Source organism: Gossypium raimondii, chromosome 1 (genome assembly GCF_025698545.1).
Source record: "Gossypium raimondii isolate GPD5lz chromosome 1, ASM2569854v1, whole genome shotgun sequence".
NCBI classification, from domain to species: Eukaryota; Viridiplantae; Streptophyta; class Magnoliopsida; order Malvales; family Malvaceae; genus Gossypium; species Gossypium raimondii.
Genome location: NC_068565.1, coordinates 27,958,132 through 27,978,528, shown reverse-complemented (window position 1 = coordinate 27,978,528; position 20,397 = coordinate 27,958,132). Strand labels below are relative to the sequence as shown.

Here is a 20,397-nt window from a genome sequence, read left to right as displayed (position 1 = left end):
TGGTCAAGAAAAGGGGTTGTTTTGTTTCTTGGTTCTTGCCTATATTTTTCCAGAATTAATTTGAGTTCTTGAACCCTCATATTCAGCTTTTAAACCCATTTCAATTAGGGAAAAACGTTCTTGATCAATTGGTCATTTGGATTCCACAAATCATAAAGCGTAAGTGCAATTAAGGGTAACTAGTTTGTTATTTCAATATAGTTGTTGGATAAAGGTTATGAATTGATTAAATGAAGGAATTTAATCATTAATTAGATACTTATTTTCCAGTATATTATTGAATTAGCTGCTGACCCAAATGACCCAAATCATCTGTAAAGGCAAAGAACGATTGTACGTACAGTTTGCATCGATATAGTGTAATGAATCTAACTAGTTTGGATTCATAAAATAGTTATAATTTCAACGACTGGTTTGAATTCATAAGTGGGTGTTTGGGGGCTGATTTAATGGTAAATTGATTGAATTTATACTGAATTTTGGTTTAGGTTCATTTAAGGAATTATTAAGGAAAATTGGAAGATTCGCTAGTGTGCTGCGAGGAAGTGAAAAATAAGGTGTGGGTCCTAAACTCATAAAATTGTTTGAAAATGTTAAATATCATATTATATTTGATAAATTATTTTGCTGATTGGATTGACTTAATAGCCAAATTATTGATTTTGTAAGTGGCCGAACCAGGTATGTTTCGAGCCTTAAAAGATTGACATGTTGGCAAAAAGCCTAGTTTGATAGTATGGATGTTTGATTGAGTTTGTAATTGCATATTTGAGTTATGAGATATGAGAATGTTTGACTAAATGATATAGTGTATTGAGATATTAAGCTTATGTATGATATAAATGCATGAGATATTTGTTAGATTGTGTACTGAAAAGGGTGATATTTATGCACAATGAAATTCCGTAAAGTATGTGAAATTGAACAATATTGATTGATACCAACACAATGGTAAATTGAAAGATTGGAACACTGCTTCCATTACTGAAAGTATGTGATTATTGAGGACATGATGAGCATGTCAAATGAATGTGAAAAGTATTGAGATATGATTATGTATGAGATTGTGCGGCATATTGCATATGCATTGGGTTGGAATTTTGTGGTTGACGGAGGAGTTCTGTGGAGTACCGATGGCATATTAAGTTTGCATTATTCGAAGTCAGTGCACTACACTTGGAGCACCGAGGGGATTGGCGATTTTATCGTATATTATATGTTATTGGCAATTGTATCGCACTATTTGATATCCAGCAAATTTTCTGCAGTATTGATTATTCGGTGGTTTTACCACATTAAGCTATGCTCATAATGTTTTGGAGTTTGGCAGACAGGTTCTGGGGAACTCGTGGTGTGTAGCAGATAGTATGGGTAGGAACCTTTTTGCTTTGCATTATGTGCATGACATATTCGAATGTTATTGATTTATGCTACGCATTTTATTTTGTTGTATTGAATGGTATCAGAATTAATGATTGTTACTTGAAAGAATGATGACTTATGCTCACACACCGTTTGACATCAATTTGATAATGGCTATGTAATGACAAGAAATTCCTATAATGGTTCTATTTTCTTCTGTTAATGCTAATATGTTTCACTGTATTTGATGTTTTTGCCAGTTTAAATAATTATTCGACTCACACTGAGCTTTTCATAAGCTCACCCCCAATAGTGTTTAACTTTTTAGGTAAACCTCAAAATTAGGATCGGACTAGGCATTCGGAGAATAACTTGAACCTCAGATTATTATTTTTTAATTAAGTATTATTAAGTATTTCTTGGTTTTGACTTATAATTTTTAATTATTTCTGGTTTGTGGCTTGGTAACTTTTCTTTTAGGGATTTTTGCATGCATGGGTTACTCAAGCATAATAATCGGATAATGCATGATATCGGGCTTAAGTAAAGTTTAATGGTGTTCCCTAGTTTCCACTACATTGCAAAGGAACTATTTTTGAAAAACAAATCGGTAAGGCAATTAATTTTCCAAATTTACTTGAAAAATGATTTTTCTACTATATTAGTTTAACTTCGAGTTTTTTTTAAAGAAGAGCGACAAGCAAACGATTTTTCTAAAACAACACTGTCAACAATAAAATGAATCCTAAGCATACACGAACTAATGAATGAATGCTTTGAAGCTAACTCAGAGTACAACATGGTTTTCTCTAAAATGAGTTTATTTGAAGTCCTAAAAAGTAACGTAAGTTAGCTTAGCCATTTCGATGGCTAATGTAGCCTTTTCAATCTAGTCATAACGTCTAGGCCAAGTTTGCGAGGCTACACACATATTCATAATTTAAGAGAATTTGACAATTGATGTGAATAAAAGTGAGCTTTATCAACACAAATTGGATACACAGATCTCCAACACACCAAATCTAGACTCATAGAGTCAAACATGTCCCAAAAGTGAAACGTAAATAACACTCTCCTTATTTCCCCTCACATGTCCCGTTGAATGGAACTTAGCTCACATTCTCTTATCCCTCCAACATGTCCAGGGCCTTAATGCCCAAAATCACTGTACATAGGTGAGTACTCACAATCCTATGGCACTCCAACTATATCCAAAGGTTTCAAGATCACAAGGCCGAAATATCTAAAGTCAAACACATATCACTTACCGATTATCCGTGCACAATCACTGCATATTTGCATCTTTAGCAAAACACTATCACTAACATTTAACATATATTATGATAACCACATATCACATGTTATAACTTCTCATCTCAATTCACATATTCACAACCACATAAGCACTTTGTTCACGAGATAGCACAGGTATGAGAAAGCTTACACTCAGAATTTAGAGTAGGGGTTTAGGCTACTACCAAGTTCCTAAATAATGCATTGAATCATGTCCACAAGCAATTATCCCAAACACTCACCAATTACGCTTTCGCTGAAAAGTTGAAAGCTCAAACTAGCTTTTCCTTGCCTTTATCTCTACTCGTAGAAGGTTCTACCGAATCCGGAACTTCAACACAACAAATTCACACAATAATACATCAAAAAATCAGCCAAGGACTCATTACAAGCATACAAAACATAAGCCTAAACTAAGTTCTCATGTAACCGAAACTTTTAACATAGTGAACTTAAAACTCAAATATCTCGGTCTAGACTTAATCTTTTCGCCTAAAACCAATTCCGTTCATCTTATAACGCACCTACAACTAATTCTCAACCTTTAAAATACAATATAATACTCAATTTGTAGAAACAACTTTTTTGACATGTTTTATGGCTACTTTCTAAACATTTATTAAAACTTAAGAAATCTTTAACGAAACATCAAATTTAGAAACTTTCTAATCATGTTAAAACAAGTTAAAAAACACTTTGAAATCACGTTTTTATGCAGAATCCCGGAATTTACCATTAACGACTCAATTTTTGGATTTTATTTAAAATATGCAATTTAACGGCTAAAAACTTGGTTTTAAAGACTAAATAACATTTAAAACTAATAGGAAGATGAATTGTTACCTTAGTTGGTGAAAAACCTAGCGTTTGATTGACAACCCAAAAAACCCACAAGCTTGACAATGGAGGAAACTATGGTGTTTTGGGGTGTTTTTCTTGGTATTTATGGAGGTTTCTGACTAGTAGGAGGATATAAATCAAAGGAATAGAAATTAGGAATGAAAATCGATTGGAATGGGTGTAGGAAAACAAAGGGACAGCAACATGAATGGGAGGGGAAGAACTAATGTCAAATATATGTAGGTGGGGGAAGTATTAGGTTGAATTTGAAAATTTGGTTTAATTGCCTCTTAGAAACTCACAATTTTGACTCTTTTACAAAATTAAAGGTATTTAAAACTCATTTTCATAAATTGATTTAATTTTCTAAAAATCATAGTAAGAAACACTGTCGATAAACCATGTCATAAAATTTTGAACACTCTAAGGCTAAAATTCCTAAATTACCCCTAAACTCCTAGGACCTATTTTGGGGTGTGACAATCCTTCTCACAAGATTTGCATCTCACATAAAAATTCATTGGTGGCTCTTGATTTCAGACACTCTCTTGTAATCCTTGGATGATTTCCCTTTTAACATTCCTATAATTAGGCCAGCTCTCGCACGACTTATCTTCCTCTAATTCCTGTGAGGTTTTTGCCCATGCATTGTTGGGTTTCACAATTGTCATTTCCACTATCATCATTTTTTGAAAATTCCTCAAAATCCGCCTGTCATTACTCACTCTTTCTTTTAACCCTTCCTCCACCTACGTGGTTTCTCTCATACATGGCGCACTAGATGTATACTCCTTACTTGAGGTCCTGGCGTACCTTCCACATTTGTTTCATTGCGGACTCTATGGGTTTCTATTATTGAGCTATGGTCGTATACCCTTATTCTTTATTTCTCTTGTCTGAATGGATTTACTCCATGTTTACTATCTCGATGGACTATCTGTTATGTGTTTACTATCCCAGCAGACTATCTCTGTTCTGTATTTACTGTCCCAGTAGATATCCTTGTTTACTGCCCCAATAGACTATCTCTATTTTGCGTTTACTATCCCAGTGGAGTATCTATAATGTGCGTACTATCCTAGCAGACTATCTCTATGGATGCCATAGAGTTTTCCATCCATGGTCTTACTTCTCATACCTGACTGTCATAGCATCTTTCATCTATGGTCTTACACCGTATATCTTATACCTTGTACCACGCTGCCATGGCATCTTTCATCCATGGTCCTACGCTATGTACTTCATACTAGACTATCATAGCCTCTTTCATCTGTGGTCTTACGCCATATATCGTCGTCACGGGGTCACCCTAAAGGACCAATGGATACCGCTATCGTGGTAAATACCTTTCCATGATTTTCACCTTTACACCACCTAACCTTGATGCTCAAACATTGCAGTGTTCCCTCCGCAAGTCCCGAGTTTCGCCCGAGGTGGTAACTAACAAATTCTCTCCCTTTTTTCTCATCTTAACTTTATCTATCCTATTGAGAATTTTCTTATAGTTATGCAATGCATGCTCATATAATTACACTTCATGCTTATGCAAACATGACACGCTCAAACAAAAAAATCATTTTAGCAGATTTGGAGTCTGGAACTCAACTGAATCTCTATCATTTTGACGACTTAGCTTTCTCGAACGTGAGAGCTTCCATTCTCTTGGCCGCTAAGCATTACAACCAAAAACCTACTGGTTAAACTTGTATTTCATCTTAAAAGCTTAGACTTTCATAAGCAAGTAGAACCTTTAAGATAGTTCTAAAGATCCATAACTTCATTTATGTATTTTTACTGTAACACCCCTAACCCATATCAGTCGCTGTAATAGGGTTACAGAGTATTACCGCAAAAACGTAACTTAAAACATTCAATCACATACATTTCATGAATCATATCTAAACTCATTCAAACAAATGTATGTCATCCCTATTTCGAGCCCTTGAGGCCTTAGAAACACTTTAGAAATGATTCAGGACTAAATTAGAAACATTTAGAATTTTATAAAAAAAGATAGAAATTTTCACACTGCAGGGGTCACACGGTTGTGTGGCCAGGCTGCGTGACTCACATGGCTGAGACACACGCCCGTGTCTCAAGCCATGTGGACATTTGAAATAGGGACACACGACCATGTCCCAGCCTGTGTAACTCTCTGACTTGGGTTACATGGCCAAGCCACACGCCGTGTGCCAGGTCGTGTAACTCTCGAAATGGCCTCACACGCCCGTGTGCTAGGTCATGTAACTATCTGACTTGCAACCCTTTGAAACCTACAAGGGACACATGGTCGTGTTGCATGGCCGTGTGTTACACACTACTGAGGCACATGCCCGTGTCTTAGGCCGTGTGGACAAGAAATAGGCCATTTTCAAGCCATTTCTTTCACCCAATCCATGTTCACACCTACAAGTCATTTACCCATACAACCCAGCTTCAAAACATACCTAACACATGCATAGTAAAGCTAGATCAATATGGTATCTATCCATACAACCAATATGCCCAAAAGGCACCTCAATTACAAATCATCAAATCAACCAAAACATAAACACATTTGGCATAAATCAACCACAAACAACTACCTATTTTCATGCCAAGCCATAGCACAACTAACCATATGCCAAACACATCTAAACCTACCAATTTGATCATTCAAAACATATCATCACCTAACCATTTCAACATTAGCCATCAAAGCGCCAAAATGCCAAAATTTCATCAACCAAGTAACCACATATTTACATACCAAACATAACAACTAAATCATCAAACATAGTTCACCTACATGTCATTATAACCATGACTCCAAACATCAAAATCTACCGATATAGTCGCTGAAAAGTGTGATAGGTCTCCAATGAGCTTGCAAATCGAACGAGTTTCCTGTTATCTATAAAACATGGGAAAGGAGACTATGTAAGCATATAATGCTTAGTAGGTTCGTATATCATAAAACCCAACTTACCATTGCATTTCATAACATTAAAATTTAGCATGGCATAATCCAACTTTTAGCTTGGCATAAGCTTAAGCACCAACACAAACATGTTAGCATAATTGAACATGATTCATATGAATTTAACATGTATAAGCATTAAACTTGAGCATGATTCAATTGGATTTATCATCCATCATAACATAACATGTTTTCCATCACCATTTCAATGTAATACATACATACAAGACTTGGTTCATATTAAACACTTACTATATCGTTTCAAATTCATGCCCGTTGAACTGTTAGAATATTATTAGACACGTGGGATAGCTAACACAAAGTGTGCTAATCATATAATCGTAATCTTTCCTGTCATATACATAGTTGCTCACATGAGCTGTGAAATGGGTCTGCTCACACGAGTTATGGGTTAGAGTGTAAGCTACACAATGCTGCTCACACGAGTTGTGGAGTATTCGCAACACATGCCAGACCTCAGCCATCGGTACGATATTTGAGACCAGCACCCAAAATATGTAAAGCCTAATGACATGTCATTTGTATCCTACGAATTCTTAAGGTTCAAACCGGGCTCGTAAGACATCGTAACGTCATTGGATTTCCATCGATCATTTACATAACAATCCATAATTTACATATAGCTTAAAAGATTGCATTAAAACATTACATAATTATACGAACTTACCTCGACAATAAAGGCGTAGAAATGGAGTCGACTAATCTGAAGCTTTTTCTTTGCCTCGATCTAAAGTCGTACGAGGTCTATCTTGATCTAAATAAATAAATTCAATCTATTTAATAACCATTCTATTCAATTCAATCCAAATTCATATTTTACAAAATTACGCTTTTGCCCCTATTATTTTGATTTCATTACAATTTAGTCCTTAAGCTCGTAATTTAAAATTCATGCAATTTCATCCCTACCCAAGCTAGATGAATTTCATATAGGTCCATATCAACTCATACAATCTACTATTTCACACTTTTCAGCGTGTATTTTACACATTTTACAAATAACACATGAATACATTCATAGAAAAACCTTAACCTTTTAACAATTTTACAAATTAGTCCCTGGGCTAGCTAGATTAAGCTACGACTTCAAAAACATAGAAATCATTAAAAATAAGATGAAAAATGCTTACATGCAAGAGGAAGAGATGACTGAATGCTTCAATGCCCTAAATGTTCTTTCTTTTTCTTCAATTTTGGTGGTATCACCAAGCTTGAAGATGATACATCTTTTACTATATTTTATTTTAAGTTCTTTATTGAATTACAAGTTTAACCTTATTAATTAACCTTTGAAATCACATTTTAATATCCATAATTGTCCACTCATAATAACAATGGTACAATTAACACATAAACCCCTTAAATATTTAATATCATAGCCCTTAAGTACCTTTAGCTTGTAGAACCCAAATTTTGCACCTTTTGCAATTTAGTCTTTTTTACCAAATTAAGCATGCAAATGATAAAATTTCTTAACAAAATTTTTATATGACCTTGCTAATATTCCGTAGACTCTAAAACAATAATAAAATAAATATTTTCACATTGGATTTGTGGTCCCAAAACAACTGTTCTGATTTCACTGAAAACGGGATGTTATAACTCTCCCCCTAAAGGAATACTTGTCCCTAAAAATCTTATCAGAAAAGAGGTTCGGATATTACTTTCTCATAGCTTCTTCCGGTTCCTAGGTGGCATCTTCTAAACCATGCCATTGTTAAAGAACTTTCACTAAAGCTATGTTTTTATTTCTCAATTCCCTAACCCCTCAGGCTAGAATTCTGATCGGTTCTTCACTATACGACATATCAGGCTAAATCTCGACATTAATAGGTAAGATAACATGTGAAGGGTCTGATCGGTATCGTCGTAACATAGATATGTGAAACACATTATGTATCTTTTCTAACTCTGAAGCCAACACCAATCTATAAGCTACTGGTCCGATTTTTTCGATAATCTCATACGGCCTGATAAATCGTGGACTTAGCTTTCCTTTACGTCTGAATCAAAGAACTTTCTTCTAGGCTGAAACTTTCAAGAATACTTTATCGTTGATTTGAAATTCAATGTCTTTACGTTTTAAATCCGCATATGATTTCTGTCGATTTGAAGTTGCTTTCAAATTGTGTTGAATAACTTTAACTTTTTCTTCAATTTCTTGTCAAATCAACCCCGTGAATGTTTTTCCCACTGAGTTTAATCATATGGTGCCATCTCTATGCTCGATTGATAACTGTTATTGTACGCAAATTCAACCAAAGGTAAGAATCTCTCTCAATTACCTTCAAATTCCAAAACACAACACCGTAGCATATCCTCGAGTATCTGAATCACTCGTTCTGACTGACCATCTGTCTGAGGATGAAACGTCATACTAAAATGCAAACGAGTTCCTAGAGCCTCATGTAATTTGCTCCAGAATCATGACGTAAATTGTGATCTTGATCAGAAATAATAGAAATTGGCACCCCGTGTAATCTGACAATCTCAGCAACATATAACTCAGCTAAACTCTCAAGAGAATAATCCGTACACACTGGAATAAACTGTACGGACTTCATCAGAAGATCAAAGATAACCAAAGTTGCATATTTCTTTCTCGAAGACAAAGGCAATCCCGATACAAAATCCATTGTGACGCACTCCCATTTCCATTCCAGAATCATCATTGTTTGTAACAAACTAAAATGTACCTGATGTTCAGCTTTAACTTACCGATATACTAAACATCTCGATACGAACTCAGAAATCTCTCGTTTCATACCTGGCCACCAGTACATTTGTTTCAAATCACCGTACATTTTGTTGCTACCAAGAGGAACAGACAAGCTGCTATTATAAGCTTTTCGTAAAATCTTATGAACGAGATCTGAATTTCTCGGAACACAAATTCTACCTTTGAAGTATAAAATATCATCATATTCAATCTAAAAATTTGAATCAGGAGTCGACTCAATCTGTTTCCATTTAGCTATCAACATGTCATCGCACTTTTGAGCCTCATAAATCAGTTGCAAAAACATCGATCTAGCTTTCAACTCCGTTAAGATCGAACCATCATCAGACAACGTCAATCACATGTTCAACGCTCGTGAAGCTAATAAAGATTTTCTACTTAAAGCATCGTCAACTACATTAGCTTTTCTCAGATGATAATCAATGATCAAGTTATAGTCTTTCAATAGCTCAAGCCATCTGCGTTGTCTTAAATTCAAATCTTTCTACGTCATTAAATACTTTAAGATTTTATGATTTGTAAAGATATGACATTTTTCACCGTATAAATGATGTTGCCAAATCTTCAACGCAAACACAATAGCTACAGTTCTAAATCATGAGCCGAATAATTCTTTTCGTGCGTCTTTAACTGTTTAGAAGCATACGCTATCACTTTGCCTTCCTGCATCAAAAAACAATCCAAACCATTTAAAGATGCATCACTATAAATCACGAATTCTTTACTCGATTCTAGCTGAAATAGCACCGGTGCCTCAGTTAATAATGCTTTCAACTGATTGAAACTTTGCTGGCATTTTTTTGGCCACTCAAACTTAACATCTTTCTGTAATAATCTTGTTATCGGTGTAGCAATCATCACCAATCCCTTAATAAACCTTCTATAATATCCGACTAATCCTAGAAAACTTCTAACCTCAGATACATTTCTTGGAGGTTTCCAATCAACAACTGCTGAAATTTGCTCGGATCAACTCTGATGCCCTTGGCTGATACAACATGTCCCAGAAATCCAACTTCATGAAGCCAAAATTCGCATTTGCTAAACTTAGCGAATAATTGCTTTTCGCGCAAAGTTTGCAAAATAATTCTCAAATGCTCGACATGCTCTGACTCATCTTGTGAATAAATCAAGATATCATCAATGAACACTACGACGAATCTGTCTAAATACGGTCTAAAATTTCTGTTCATTAAGTCCATAAATACTACAGGTGCATTAGTCAAACCAAATGGCATCACAAGAAATTCATAATGTCCGTACCTAGTCTTAAACGCGGTTTTTGGCACATCTAAATCTTTAACTCGCAACTGATAGTAATCAAAACGAAGATCAATCTTCGAAAACATTGTTGGACCTTTCAATTGATCAAACAGATCATCAATACGCAGTAACGGATAGTTGTTCTTGATCATGACTTTGTTAAGAAGGCTATAATCAATACATATTTGCATAAATCTATCCTTTTTCTTAAAGAAAAGAATTAGTGCATCCCAAGGTCAGAAATTGGGTTGAGCAAAACCCCTATCTGTTAATTCTTGCAACTGGGCTTTCAATTCTTTTAACTCTTTAGGTGTCATTCTATAAGGAGCTATCGATATCAAAGATGTTCCCGGTACTAACTCAATACCGAACACAACCTCTCGGATCGGCGGTAACCCAGGTAACTCCTATGGAAACACATCTGGATAGTCACATACCAGTGGAAGCGATTCTAGCTTCAACTCAAAAACTCTAGAATCAAATATATAAGCAATGTAAGCATCATAGCCTTTTCTAATATATCTCTGAGCTGACATAGCTAAAATAACATTAGACATACTATCCAGTCTATCTAATTCAATCTGGAGCTTTTCGCTATTTTGACATTTTAACACAATAAGCTTTCGTCTATAGTTCACAATAGCATCATGCAGAGTTAGTCAATCCATACCCAAAATCATGTCAAACTCATCAAATGGCAACAACATCAAATTAGCTGAAAAATTACAACCCCGAATCATTAAAAGACAACTTTTACAAACCTTATCAACTAGTATATGTTGACCTAGGGGGTTCGCTACTTTAACTACAAATTCAGTGGACTCAACAGGTAAATTCTTACTTGGCACTAGATTCATGCATACATATGAATGTGTTGATCCGGATCAATCAAGGTAGTAACATCAGTATCATAGATAGAATATGTACCAGTAATAACATCTGGCGTTGAAGCTTCCTCTCATGCATGAATCGCGTAAGCTCTAGCCAGTGCTCGTGCCTCAGATCTCACAATAGAGTCTTTTGTTCTAGTATGGCTATTGCTCACATTTCCAGGGTTCCAAGGTGGTCTACCTCTTGCGACAGTATTGATCAGTTGAACAGTCTGAGTATTTTCTTTCTCTGACCTCTCCAGACAATCTCTAAGATAATGTTCAAATGAACCACATCTGAAACATGACCCATTTTTCAACCTGCACTCATTGAAGTATCGTCTATTACATTTTTGGCAATCAGGTTGATTGTTCCTGACACTACCCACACTCCATACAGACATAGTCTGAGGTTTTGGACTCGCACGTTGTTTACCTCTATCTCTATTGGAATATTCCAGTGAAGCTGTCGAACAATTATGATGTTCTTTCGATTTCTTCGATGATGACTGATATGAATTCTCAATTGATATCATTCTCGAATCTCTAGCTTCATGATCAACTTTCTCTTTTATTTGCTAAGCTCTTCAGCTTTATGCGCTCGATCAACTAAAATGACAAATTCTTTCAATCCAAGTATCCCGACTAAAAGCTTTACGTCTTTATTTAACCTATCTTCAAACCATTTACACATGGTAAGTTTAGTTGGTATACATTCTCGGGCATACTTGCTTAGTTTAACAAATTCTCTTTCATACTCAGACACTATCATTCGACCCTGTTTAAGCTCAGGGAACTCTTTGCGTTTCTAGTCAAAAATCTCTTGACTTGTATACTTCTTTCGGAACTCAGTTTGGAAGAATTCCCAATCTATACGCTCTCTCCGTACCACTAAAACCGAAGTGTTCCACCACTGAGAAGCTGAGTCTTTCAATAAAGATACAAAAACATTTTACGCACTCTGTCAATGTATAAGACAACTCGTCCAAAACCCTGATAGGAATTTCTAACCAAAACTCAGCCCTCTCTAGGTCATCTTCGGTAGTAGCTCTAAATTCCTTATCCCCATATTAAAATTTATCAACTGGCGACTTACTAACTCACATTGGTTCCAAACCCTAAGGAACTACGAGGATCAGTTGGGGAACAGGTGGGGGTGGAGGTTGTTGAGCCATTGGGTTCATTCTTACGAACTTAGAAAACTATTTGTTCATCATATGGAAGAAGGCTTCCTTAGCCTCTCCTCCCTGGCCCTTAGATACGGGCCTAGTGCCACTCGACACTGCTCCGTGTACGGAGGCTTGAGCACTCCTTTCAACTTCATCGGAGTCAGCTCAGTTGGATGTCATTTCTATATGAAAGCATAGTTCAAAACATGTCAGGAGTTATCACATTATCACTGGTTATATAATGGCATCTACTTCTAGTCTTGTACACGCTACATTTAGTCTGAGAATTGACTAAACTATAGCTCTGATACCAATAAATGTAACACCCCTAACCCATATCTGTCACCAAAATAGGGTTACAAAGCATTACCGCAAAAACGTAACTTAAAACATTTAATCACATACATTTCATGAATCATATCTAAACTCATTCAAACACATGTATATTGTCCCTATTTCGAGCCCTCGAGGCCTTAGAAACACTTTAGAAATGATTCGGGACTAAATCAAAAATATTTTGAATTTTATAGAAAAAGATAGAAACTTTCACACTATAGGGGTCACACAGCCTCCACTTTTTCAAAAAAATATAAGAAGGTGAAGAAGAGAAAATGAAACAAAGTCAGGTAGAAAATCATCTCTGAGAAGTCGTTTTCTAGCTATTTATAATCCTTCCCATGCTATTTCCAACCTTATGAGATCCATCCATTGCTAATTATTATGTCTCTCACTAAGGAATCGGCTGGTTCCATTCTAACCGAACCAAGTTTGGTTGTCAATAATGTCCAATTTAATTTATTGCTTTCCCATTTCTTCCAAGAAAGACCACCAACTTGCAATTTCTTTCGATTTAATCCTCCAATTATTTCAAGTTTTTGGGTTCCCTAGAATTCAGGTGTTACATAAATTGTCTATAAAGTAAGTACAAACCTATTTACAAATTGATTTACATTATTTAAATACACCCCACATCATATTCAAATTGACATTTAGCACCTAAATCCATGACTAGGCTAACAAAAGACCCGATTGATACAATTGATAACTTAATTGGAGTGTTTTGAAGTTTAAACATCAATTTAAAATTTGAACAATCTTTGAGATGTTTGGTGTTAATGCAATTAACAGTATAAAAATAATATCAAACACAAATATGTCGAACTTTAAAATTTTATATTATGAAAATGAATAATTAATATATCAAAATTTACAAACAAAAAAAATACAATAACACAAATACAACACAAATTCATGCGTACAGAGTTCTAAACAGTTAGCCATGAATTTTCTTTCTTTTCTTTTCTTTTCTTTCCTGTTCGATGGTGAGTTTCTTTTTATACAAAAAAAAAGAAAAAGAAAAAAGGAAATTGAATTCTTCTCCAAACTCATCTCGTTACAAGTATAATGAAAGCTAGAATGCGAGCGATAACGCCATTGACAATAAGGATGATTAAACAAAGTTTCCAGTCATGGAGATTATAACCGCCAGATTCCAATGATTTGCAACGAGTTAATAGCCAAACTCCAGAGTACCTGAACAATATCAACACTTTGAGGAAGCTCAAGCATGGTATGTTTATGCTTCTCTAATTATACCCAACAACATGAGTATCTTTCTGATACCAGTATTTATATATATATATATATATATATATATATATTTGGAGATTCTTGAGACATGATATCTTCACAATCATGATATGATATGAGTGGCATATATGTATATTCAATTTTCTTTTGGGTTGTTTTAAGATCACACTCTAATATATAGATCGCAGTATTACAAGAAAGAAAAAATATTACTAACTTTTCAGCATTTGCAATGACAAAAGCTTCCAAAGCCCACTTTGTGTAGCAAAATTTGCCAAAATATTTCTGAATCATACTATCTTTTCCCTTGTTTGCAACGAGAGTCAAAACAACGGGAACAAGCACTGCCCACTGAAACAACAAAATTATTAAGCTCATCATCTAGAAAAAAAGTCATGAGTTCATGAAATGATAAAAGCTTTTTAGAACATACCAGTTGGGCAAGACTAGGTGCAAAGGAAATGGCTAATACGTAAGCCATACCAGTGACACAGTAAACAAGTGCCATCAATATAACGTAGTTATCTTGAAAGCTTGATCTTGGATTGTTGAAGAAATAGAACATTGATAAATATGCCACTGGTTTGATGATGATGTTGAACAAATCAATTGTGTCTTTCGATAGAAAATGAGCTAGACTGCTGATCCCGGATTCAGTCTCCCTTTTGTATTGTAATTTATCTAGCGAATACGTTCTCAATGCAGCGATCATCGATAATAGTGCTGCGAATGAAGGTGATTTTAAGTTATAAACACAATGGCAACATGAGCACTTTAGACCAAGCATTTTTGTTTCAACTTACACACTGCAATGACTGAAAATGTGTAGCCAGCGTTATCCAGTGTTTCATCTGTCACTTTTGCAAGAGTCCCTAAGCAGGCTCCCGCAAGAAGAAGGATCATTAAATCGACAGCTTGCATCTGACCTTCTCGTAGTCGCTGTTTAAGAATCCTGAAATTTTGACATATGGTAAATCATCAAGGTTTAATGTACAAGGAGGCCAGTTTTTGACAAGGAGGTGTTTGGTCCAAAACAAACATTCATATGTTGTTATGGAACAAGTTTAGGCAACCCGAGATTAGATCATCTTAAGGTGTCTTAAACAGTTGACAAAAACCGGTCCTTCTAGTGGTAGATTAGGCTGTAATATGAACCAAATATTCATATGATCGGAATGCTGCTGTTGGCTTATTATACCTGCCAAGAAAGTATCTGTACTGGCGAAGTATACCCGGTGATCGTCTGTTGGATAGATCTTTAGATTTCGAGACATTAATCTTTGCATCATCAGGCAGGTCTCCAGCAAATGCTTGTCCCCCAGCAGTGGCGCCAGAATTATTTGGATTTGAACCAGAGGGTGTTGAAAGTCCTTCAGCCAAATCAAGCATATCTAGGGGTACTGGGTAGCCATTGTGTAGCATCCATCGGACAGGAAGTTGTTCACGAGTCACTGTAGCTGGTTTCTCAATCCCTTCCAGAATGTCGATTAAGTGGTCCGGAGGATTAACACGGTCGGGCACATTGATCCCTATGCTGGAAAAGTATTCTTCAACTTTCTTCACAGGTCCAAGATATGCAACCAGACCACCTTTGGCTAGAAGTATTAAATCATCAAACATCTTGAACAAAGTATAGCTGAATCACAAGAAGCTAATGATTACCTTCACAAATTGGAAAACCAAAAAGCAGCCATTTCTTGATGTAATTTCAGCCTTTTAAGCTTTTATATATATATATATATATAAGAACTATACGGACTATCTTATCATAAAAAATCAAATTGCTGTACAAGCAGAAGTAACTAACGAGAAAAATCAACTCAAATAAGCACCTTCTGGACCTGGCTTGCAATGATTCAGCCAATAAAAAACTTATCTTGTCTCTTATTTTCGGGTTTAGAAAAAAGTATACCTTGGTTGGTGAAGTACCATGCAGATGTTTACCCCTTCAAGAGCTTCACGTCGAAGTGCTCGAAGGAGTAACTGTGATGAAGAACTGTCTAAACCAGTAGTAGGCTCATCCAAGATCAATAGAGAAGGTTCCATAACCATCTCTAGTCCAACATTTACACGTTTTCTTTGGCCTCCAGAGATCCCTCGTTTCTCCACTGTTCCTACAAGTGAATCCCTTACTGCTTGTAGACCCAAGGACTCAATAACCCTTTCGATAACCAAAACTTTATCGGGTTTTGCCAGGTCCGCAGATAATCTTCAGTGTTATGGAATCCACAAAAATGATAAAGTAAGAATGAAACTTATAGGATGCAAATTATTCAACATAAAGACAATAAATTATGTTCTACATGGATGCTCCTTAACAACTTCACCATTAGCAGAGTAGTGCGTTGGAAGTGCACCATGTTGCTTGAGCTACAAAGGTGATAAATATCATGCTTTCATAAAAATTAATTCTTCCTGATTTTCACAAATTAGTCTACCATGACTGCCTCAAGCCTAACATTCCAACTAATATCAACGCAAGTAAGATCACTGAACTAGTGATTATAATTGAGGAAAGGTTTCTAAAATAACATAAAACGTTAGGCATATTTGAATTCAATGATCAGCCAGTTACAGAAAGATATCCTGTTTAAATTTGAGCTGTTTTGTATAAATTATGAGATGATGAATACTGTTAATTTGTATCACATGTTTGAAACCACATACCTGCATCTCGCACTGAACCGAAGGTTCTCCTCTACTGTCAAGTTTCCATGCACTATGTCATCTTGAGGCACATATCCAATAATTTTCCTATATGCTTGGATAGGTTCGTTTTTTCCATTTACAAGAATCAAACCTGTAACACTGCATCCAGCAGCAGTTTTCCCTGTCAAAGCAGAGAGAAATGTAGTTTTTCCGGCTCCTGATGGGCCCATAACTGCGGATACACGACCAGGCATGAGTTTCCCAGTGACAGACCTGAGTAAATTTTTGTTTTTCCCCTTCAAAGTGAGGGTTAGATCCTTGAAATAAATCTCAATCATAGGCCTGGTCCTGATATCGTTATCAGTAGCCATTGAAATTATTCCGGAGAAAGTCAAGTTCTTGTTCTGTTGTGCTTTTTCCTTCTCAATTTGACCATAGGCATACTTGAAAATTTGACTCTGAGTATGCAATTGCTTACCCTTTGGTGCTTGTTTTTTCACATTTTTCCCTCCAATATTCAAATCAAAACCCTCATTACTTTTGGGATCATCTTCAAGGGAATGCAACATCTTTGTGAGGTCGCCTGGTTCCTTTTTCTTCTCCTTTGAACCTTTGGAGGTTTGCTCGGCTACCTTTGGCGGTGGTGGTACAGGAGCTTCAGTAGATTTACCTACACCTGATGCCTTCTGCTGTTCAGTTTTCCTTTGTGATTTAGCTCGAGAAAATGTCTTTGAAAGCTGTGCCTGCCAACCCCCTTTCTTAGCAATATCTTTTGCTGCTTTCCACCTTTCCCGTGCTTGCGCAGTTTCACGCGCATGCTTTGCTGCTGCTTCTCGGGATTTAGCCTGTCTTCTTTCTTTAGTACTAATAACTTGATCAGAGAAATTATAAATAATGAGCAGCAGGAGACTCAGTCCAACCTACTTATGCAAGAGAAAGTAAAAAAGTCAACTCGTTGAATTCGGAGCAACAGCAAAGCTAAAACAGGTCAGATTCCAGAGAAAAAGGAAACACAATCTAATTCTGCATGAGCATGCAAAAGAAATCCTTCATGGAGATTAGCTTCATGAGGAATTCTTCAAAGAATTATGACAGGCATGGCTGATTAACAACCCTATATATCACCATTAATAAGATACATAACCAGCTTAAGAACAGCAATCAATGAGTAGTAAGAAACCACTTACAAAGAGCATGACTCCATAACCGTGAATATTTTGGTTTGAAGTATTTGGATTGCAAGTAGTTAATTTGAAGCAAGCTGCAAAGTATTCACATAAAAATCTCATGAAAATGGATATCCATTATTTTTGAATGAACTAAAAGCATTGACCAAACTTTGCTGTATGCATCAATGATAAGTTAGAAACCCTGAGGCCAGGAACAAGGAAGGTTGGTAAAATAAAATGCTATGGAGTTGCAAATAAATTCTGGGGCTCTTCAAATCTTCCTCAGGTGATTCAAACGATATACTTTTGAGGCACTTTCACTCAATGAATGTATACACAAACAACTTTTGATATTTTCACGTAGGTTGCATGGATACTTTTTGCACACATTGGATGTAATACACAAACTGATCAAACTGGTTCATCTAGCCTATTGATTATAAATTTGGTGAATTTCATCAAGTAGATAAAATTCATTGTTAACCCTTTCATGTTCTCTAGCTCTAATTGTGAGTTTTGCAAAAAAGAGAAAAAAAAGGTGAACAAATTGGGTTTCAAAGCAAATTTCCAGGAAGTCTATCGGATGAAAAGAGAAAAAAGAACTTACAAATTTGGGAAGTGGAACCCTTTCTGCAGTAATGCCTAAATTTGAATCAAAAGAACTTATCAGCAAACATAAACTCCAAGAATAGAGTATTTTCAGAATATCATCAAATTATGTATGTTATCTTGATACAGAATGCAGGTTCTGCAAACAAATAACTTTATTGATGCTATGAGTTCAGGGATAAAAATATACCCCTTACTGCAAGTAATTTTATTAAGGGTATTAGGGCAGTATGATCCTGCTGAACAGAATATCTCACTACTACTTCCAACATCAGCCCAAATATCTGCAGTGCCGCAACTGTGATTTGGCTTTCCAGGAGGAATTTGGTAATTATACCTGCAAATTTTCTTAACCAATTTAATGCCTACAGTACACGATGTGAGAGCAGAAGAAAAGAAATACGAACTTACGGGTCACAAACTCCGGTTGTTTTATTCAGCGTTGCAAGCGGACAATAAGAACCTAAAGGGCATGCTTCATTTTGCATGAACATGAAAAAGACAATGAATGTTCTTCATTCAGTTCCACTTCTATCAACAAATAATTCCAGTTTTCTGAAATTTTCATAGGTCATTATTCGCTTCGTCACAAAATACCATTCTCTTTTGAAATTGTTATCAAACAGTTGTGTCAAGTACTTACGTATCATGCAAGCAAGACCCCTAGGGCAAAAGAATCCTTCACAACAAGGTTGACAATCTTGACTCCTGGAAGGCATGTAACTGGTATTTTTTAGATCAATCTGTTGCCCCCCGTCAGCAAAACAACCCCATCCTGGCTCACATCCAGAGACCCAAGATTTCAAATTGCAGTTCTTGTTAACTTTTACGTAACCAGTTTTGGCCCCCTTTGAAAATAAACTATCGAAATAAAATTTTATCTCTGCTGCTGTACATAGTCTCAGGGTGACATCTCCTGTTAAATTTTAATTCATCGTAAGCTCCATAGGTGAAGGATACGACAATACATTGCAAAGATGGAAAAGTAACTCCAACAGAAAACTTGAGTCATGGTAACTATATCTATCAGCCTAATTAGTTTATGGCCAATTTTTTACCTTTTTTATGCCTGCAAAACGCATGGAGTTGAAAAAGATACTTGAATCATGGTAATTTTTACAATATTTTTAGCAGACATAAAATCAGACATCTGGATCATCATAATGTCAACAAGTTCAAGTAAATATAGCATTTCAATAGGCTAAAGCTTTTCATACCTTTTGTTTTCTTGATACAATTAGTCACAAAATCCATATTTTTTGAAAAATTAAATGCTCCATCCAAATCCTCTTGCCTGAGAAGAAAGAGGAGATGCACTAGTTCATATATATATATATATATATATATATATATAAAAGGTGTTTTATGGGGTAAAGTAGAACGGTGACATGCATGAAACAGAGACAAAACAGAAGAAAATTTGCGAAATACATACGCATTCTTTATGCAGAAGCTCAAATCACTACCAATATCTTTGATTAGCAATGTAGTAAGATTCGAAAGCCGTTTGTGGATGAGGTCCGTTACACCAGGGAGGACGGCAGGGTTTTGTGTTTCACTGTAATCATCCCCATCCAAAGACCTTGAAGAAGGAAAGGAACTTAAAAAAAAAAGAAGAAAATGCAAAAAATGGGATCTAATAACTCCTCTCATATTGATCAACAGGCGAAGCTCTACAAATCACAAATCCTATAATACAAAACATAAAACAACTAACTATAATTGAATTCTGTGAATGAACCATGGCATTGTCAAAGGTAAAATGTCTTTTAAAACATCATGGTCTTGAGTTTTTATACTTGTTTCAAACAAGACCATGAACATTCGTGGACCAAAAAACAAAACAAAAGAAAATAATAATAAA

The 20,397-nt window shown here is 35.7% G+C and overlaps 1 protein-coding gene across 1 annotated transcript; it reads right to left on the bottom strand.

The window, feature by feature from the left end:
- Positions 1 to 13,784: 13,784 nt before the first annotated feature.
- LOC105785513 (putative white-brown complex homolog protein 30) lies at positions 13,785 to 20,186 on the bottom strand. The gene is made up of 14 exons (XM_012611609.2): positions 19,969 to 20,186; positions 19,751 to 19,827; positions 19,177 to 19,449; positions 18,945 to 19,008; positions 18,724 to 18,870; positions 18,532 to 18,566; positions 17,943 to 18,016; positions 16,774 to 17,675; positions 16,019 to 16,315; positions 15,305 to 15,742; positions 14,910 to 15,058; positions 14,540 to 14,829; positions 14,324 to 14,457; positions 13,785 to 14,049 (listed from the first exon to the last, which is right to left on the bottom strand). Exons 1-14 carry the CDS (start codon positions 20,184 to 20,186, stop codon positions 13,902 to 13,904), a joined length of 3,246 nt encoding a protein of 1,081 aa, XP_012467063.1. The 3' UTR covers positions 13,785 to 13,901.
- Between the last annotated feature and the right edge of the window lie 211 nt (positions 20,187 to 20,397).

Coding starts and splice junctions, on each gene's coding strand:
- LOC105785513 (XM_012611609.2), bottom strand. CDS start 20,186: ATGAGAGGAGTTATTAGATCCCATTTTTTGCATTTTCTTCTTTTTTTT. Junction 19,009..19,176: donor GGGTCTTGCTTGCATGATAC/GTAAGTACTTGA, acceptor TGCAAAATGAAG/CATGCCCTTTAGGTTCTTAT. Junction 15,743..16,018: donor ATGGTACTTCACCAACCAAG/GTATACTTTTTT, acceptor CTTGTGATTCAG/CTATACTTTGTTCAAGATGT.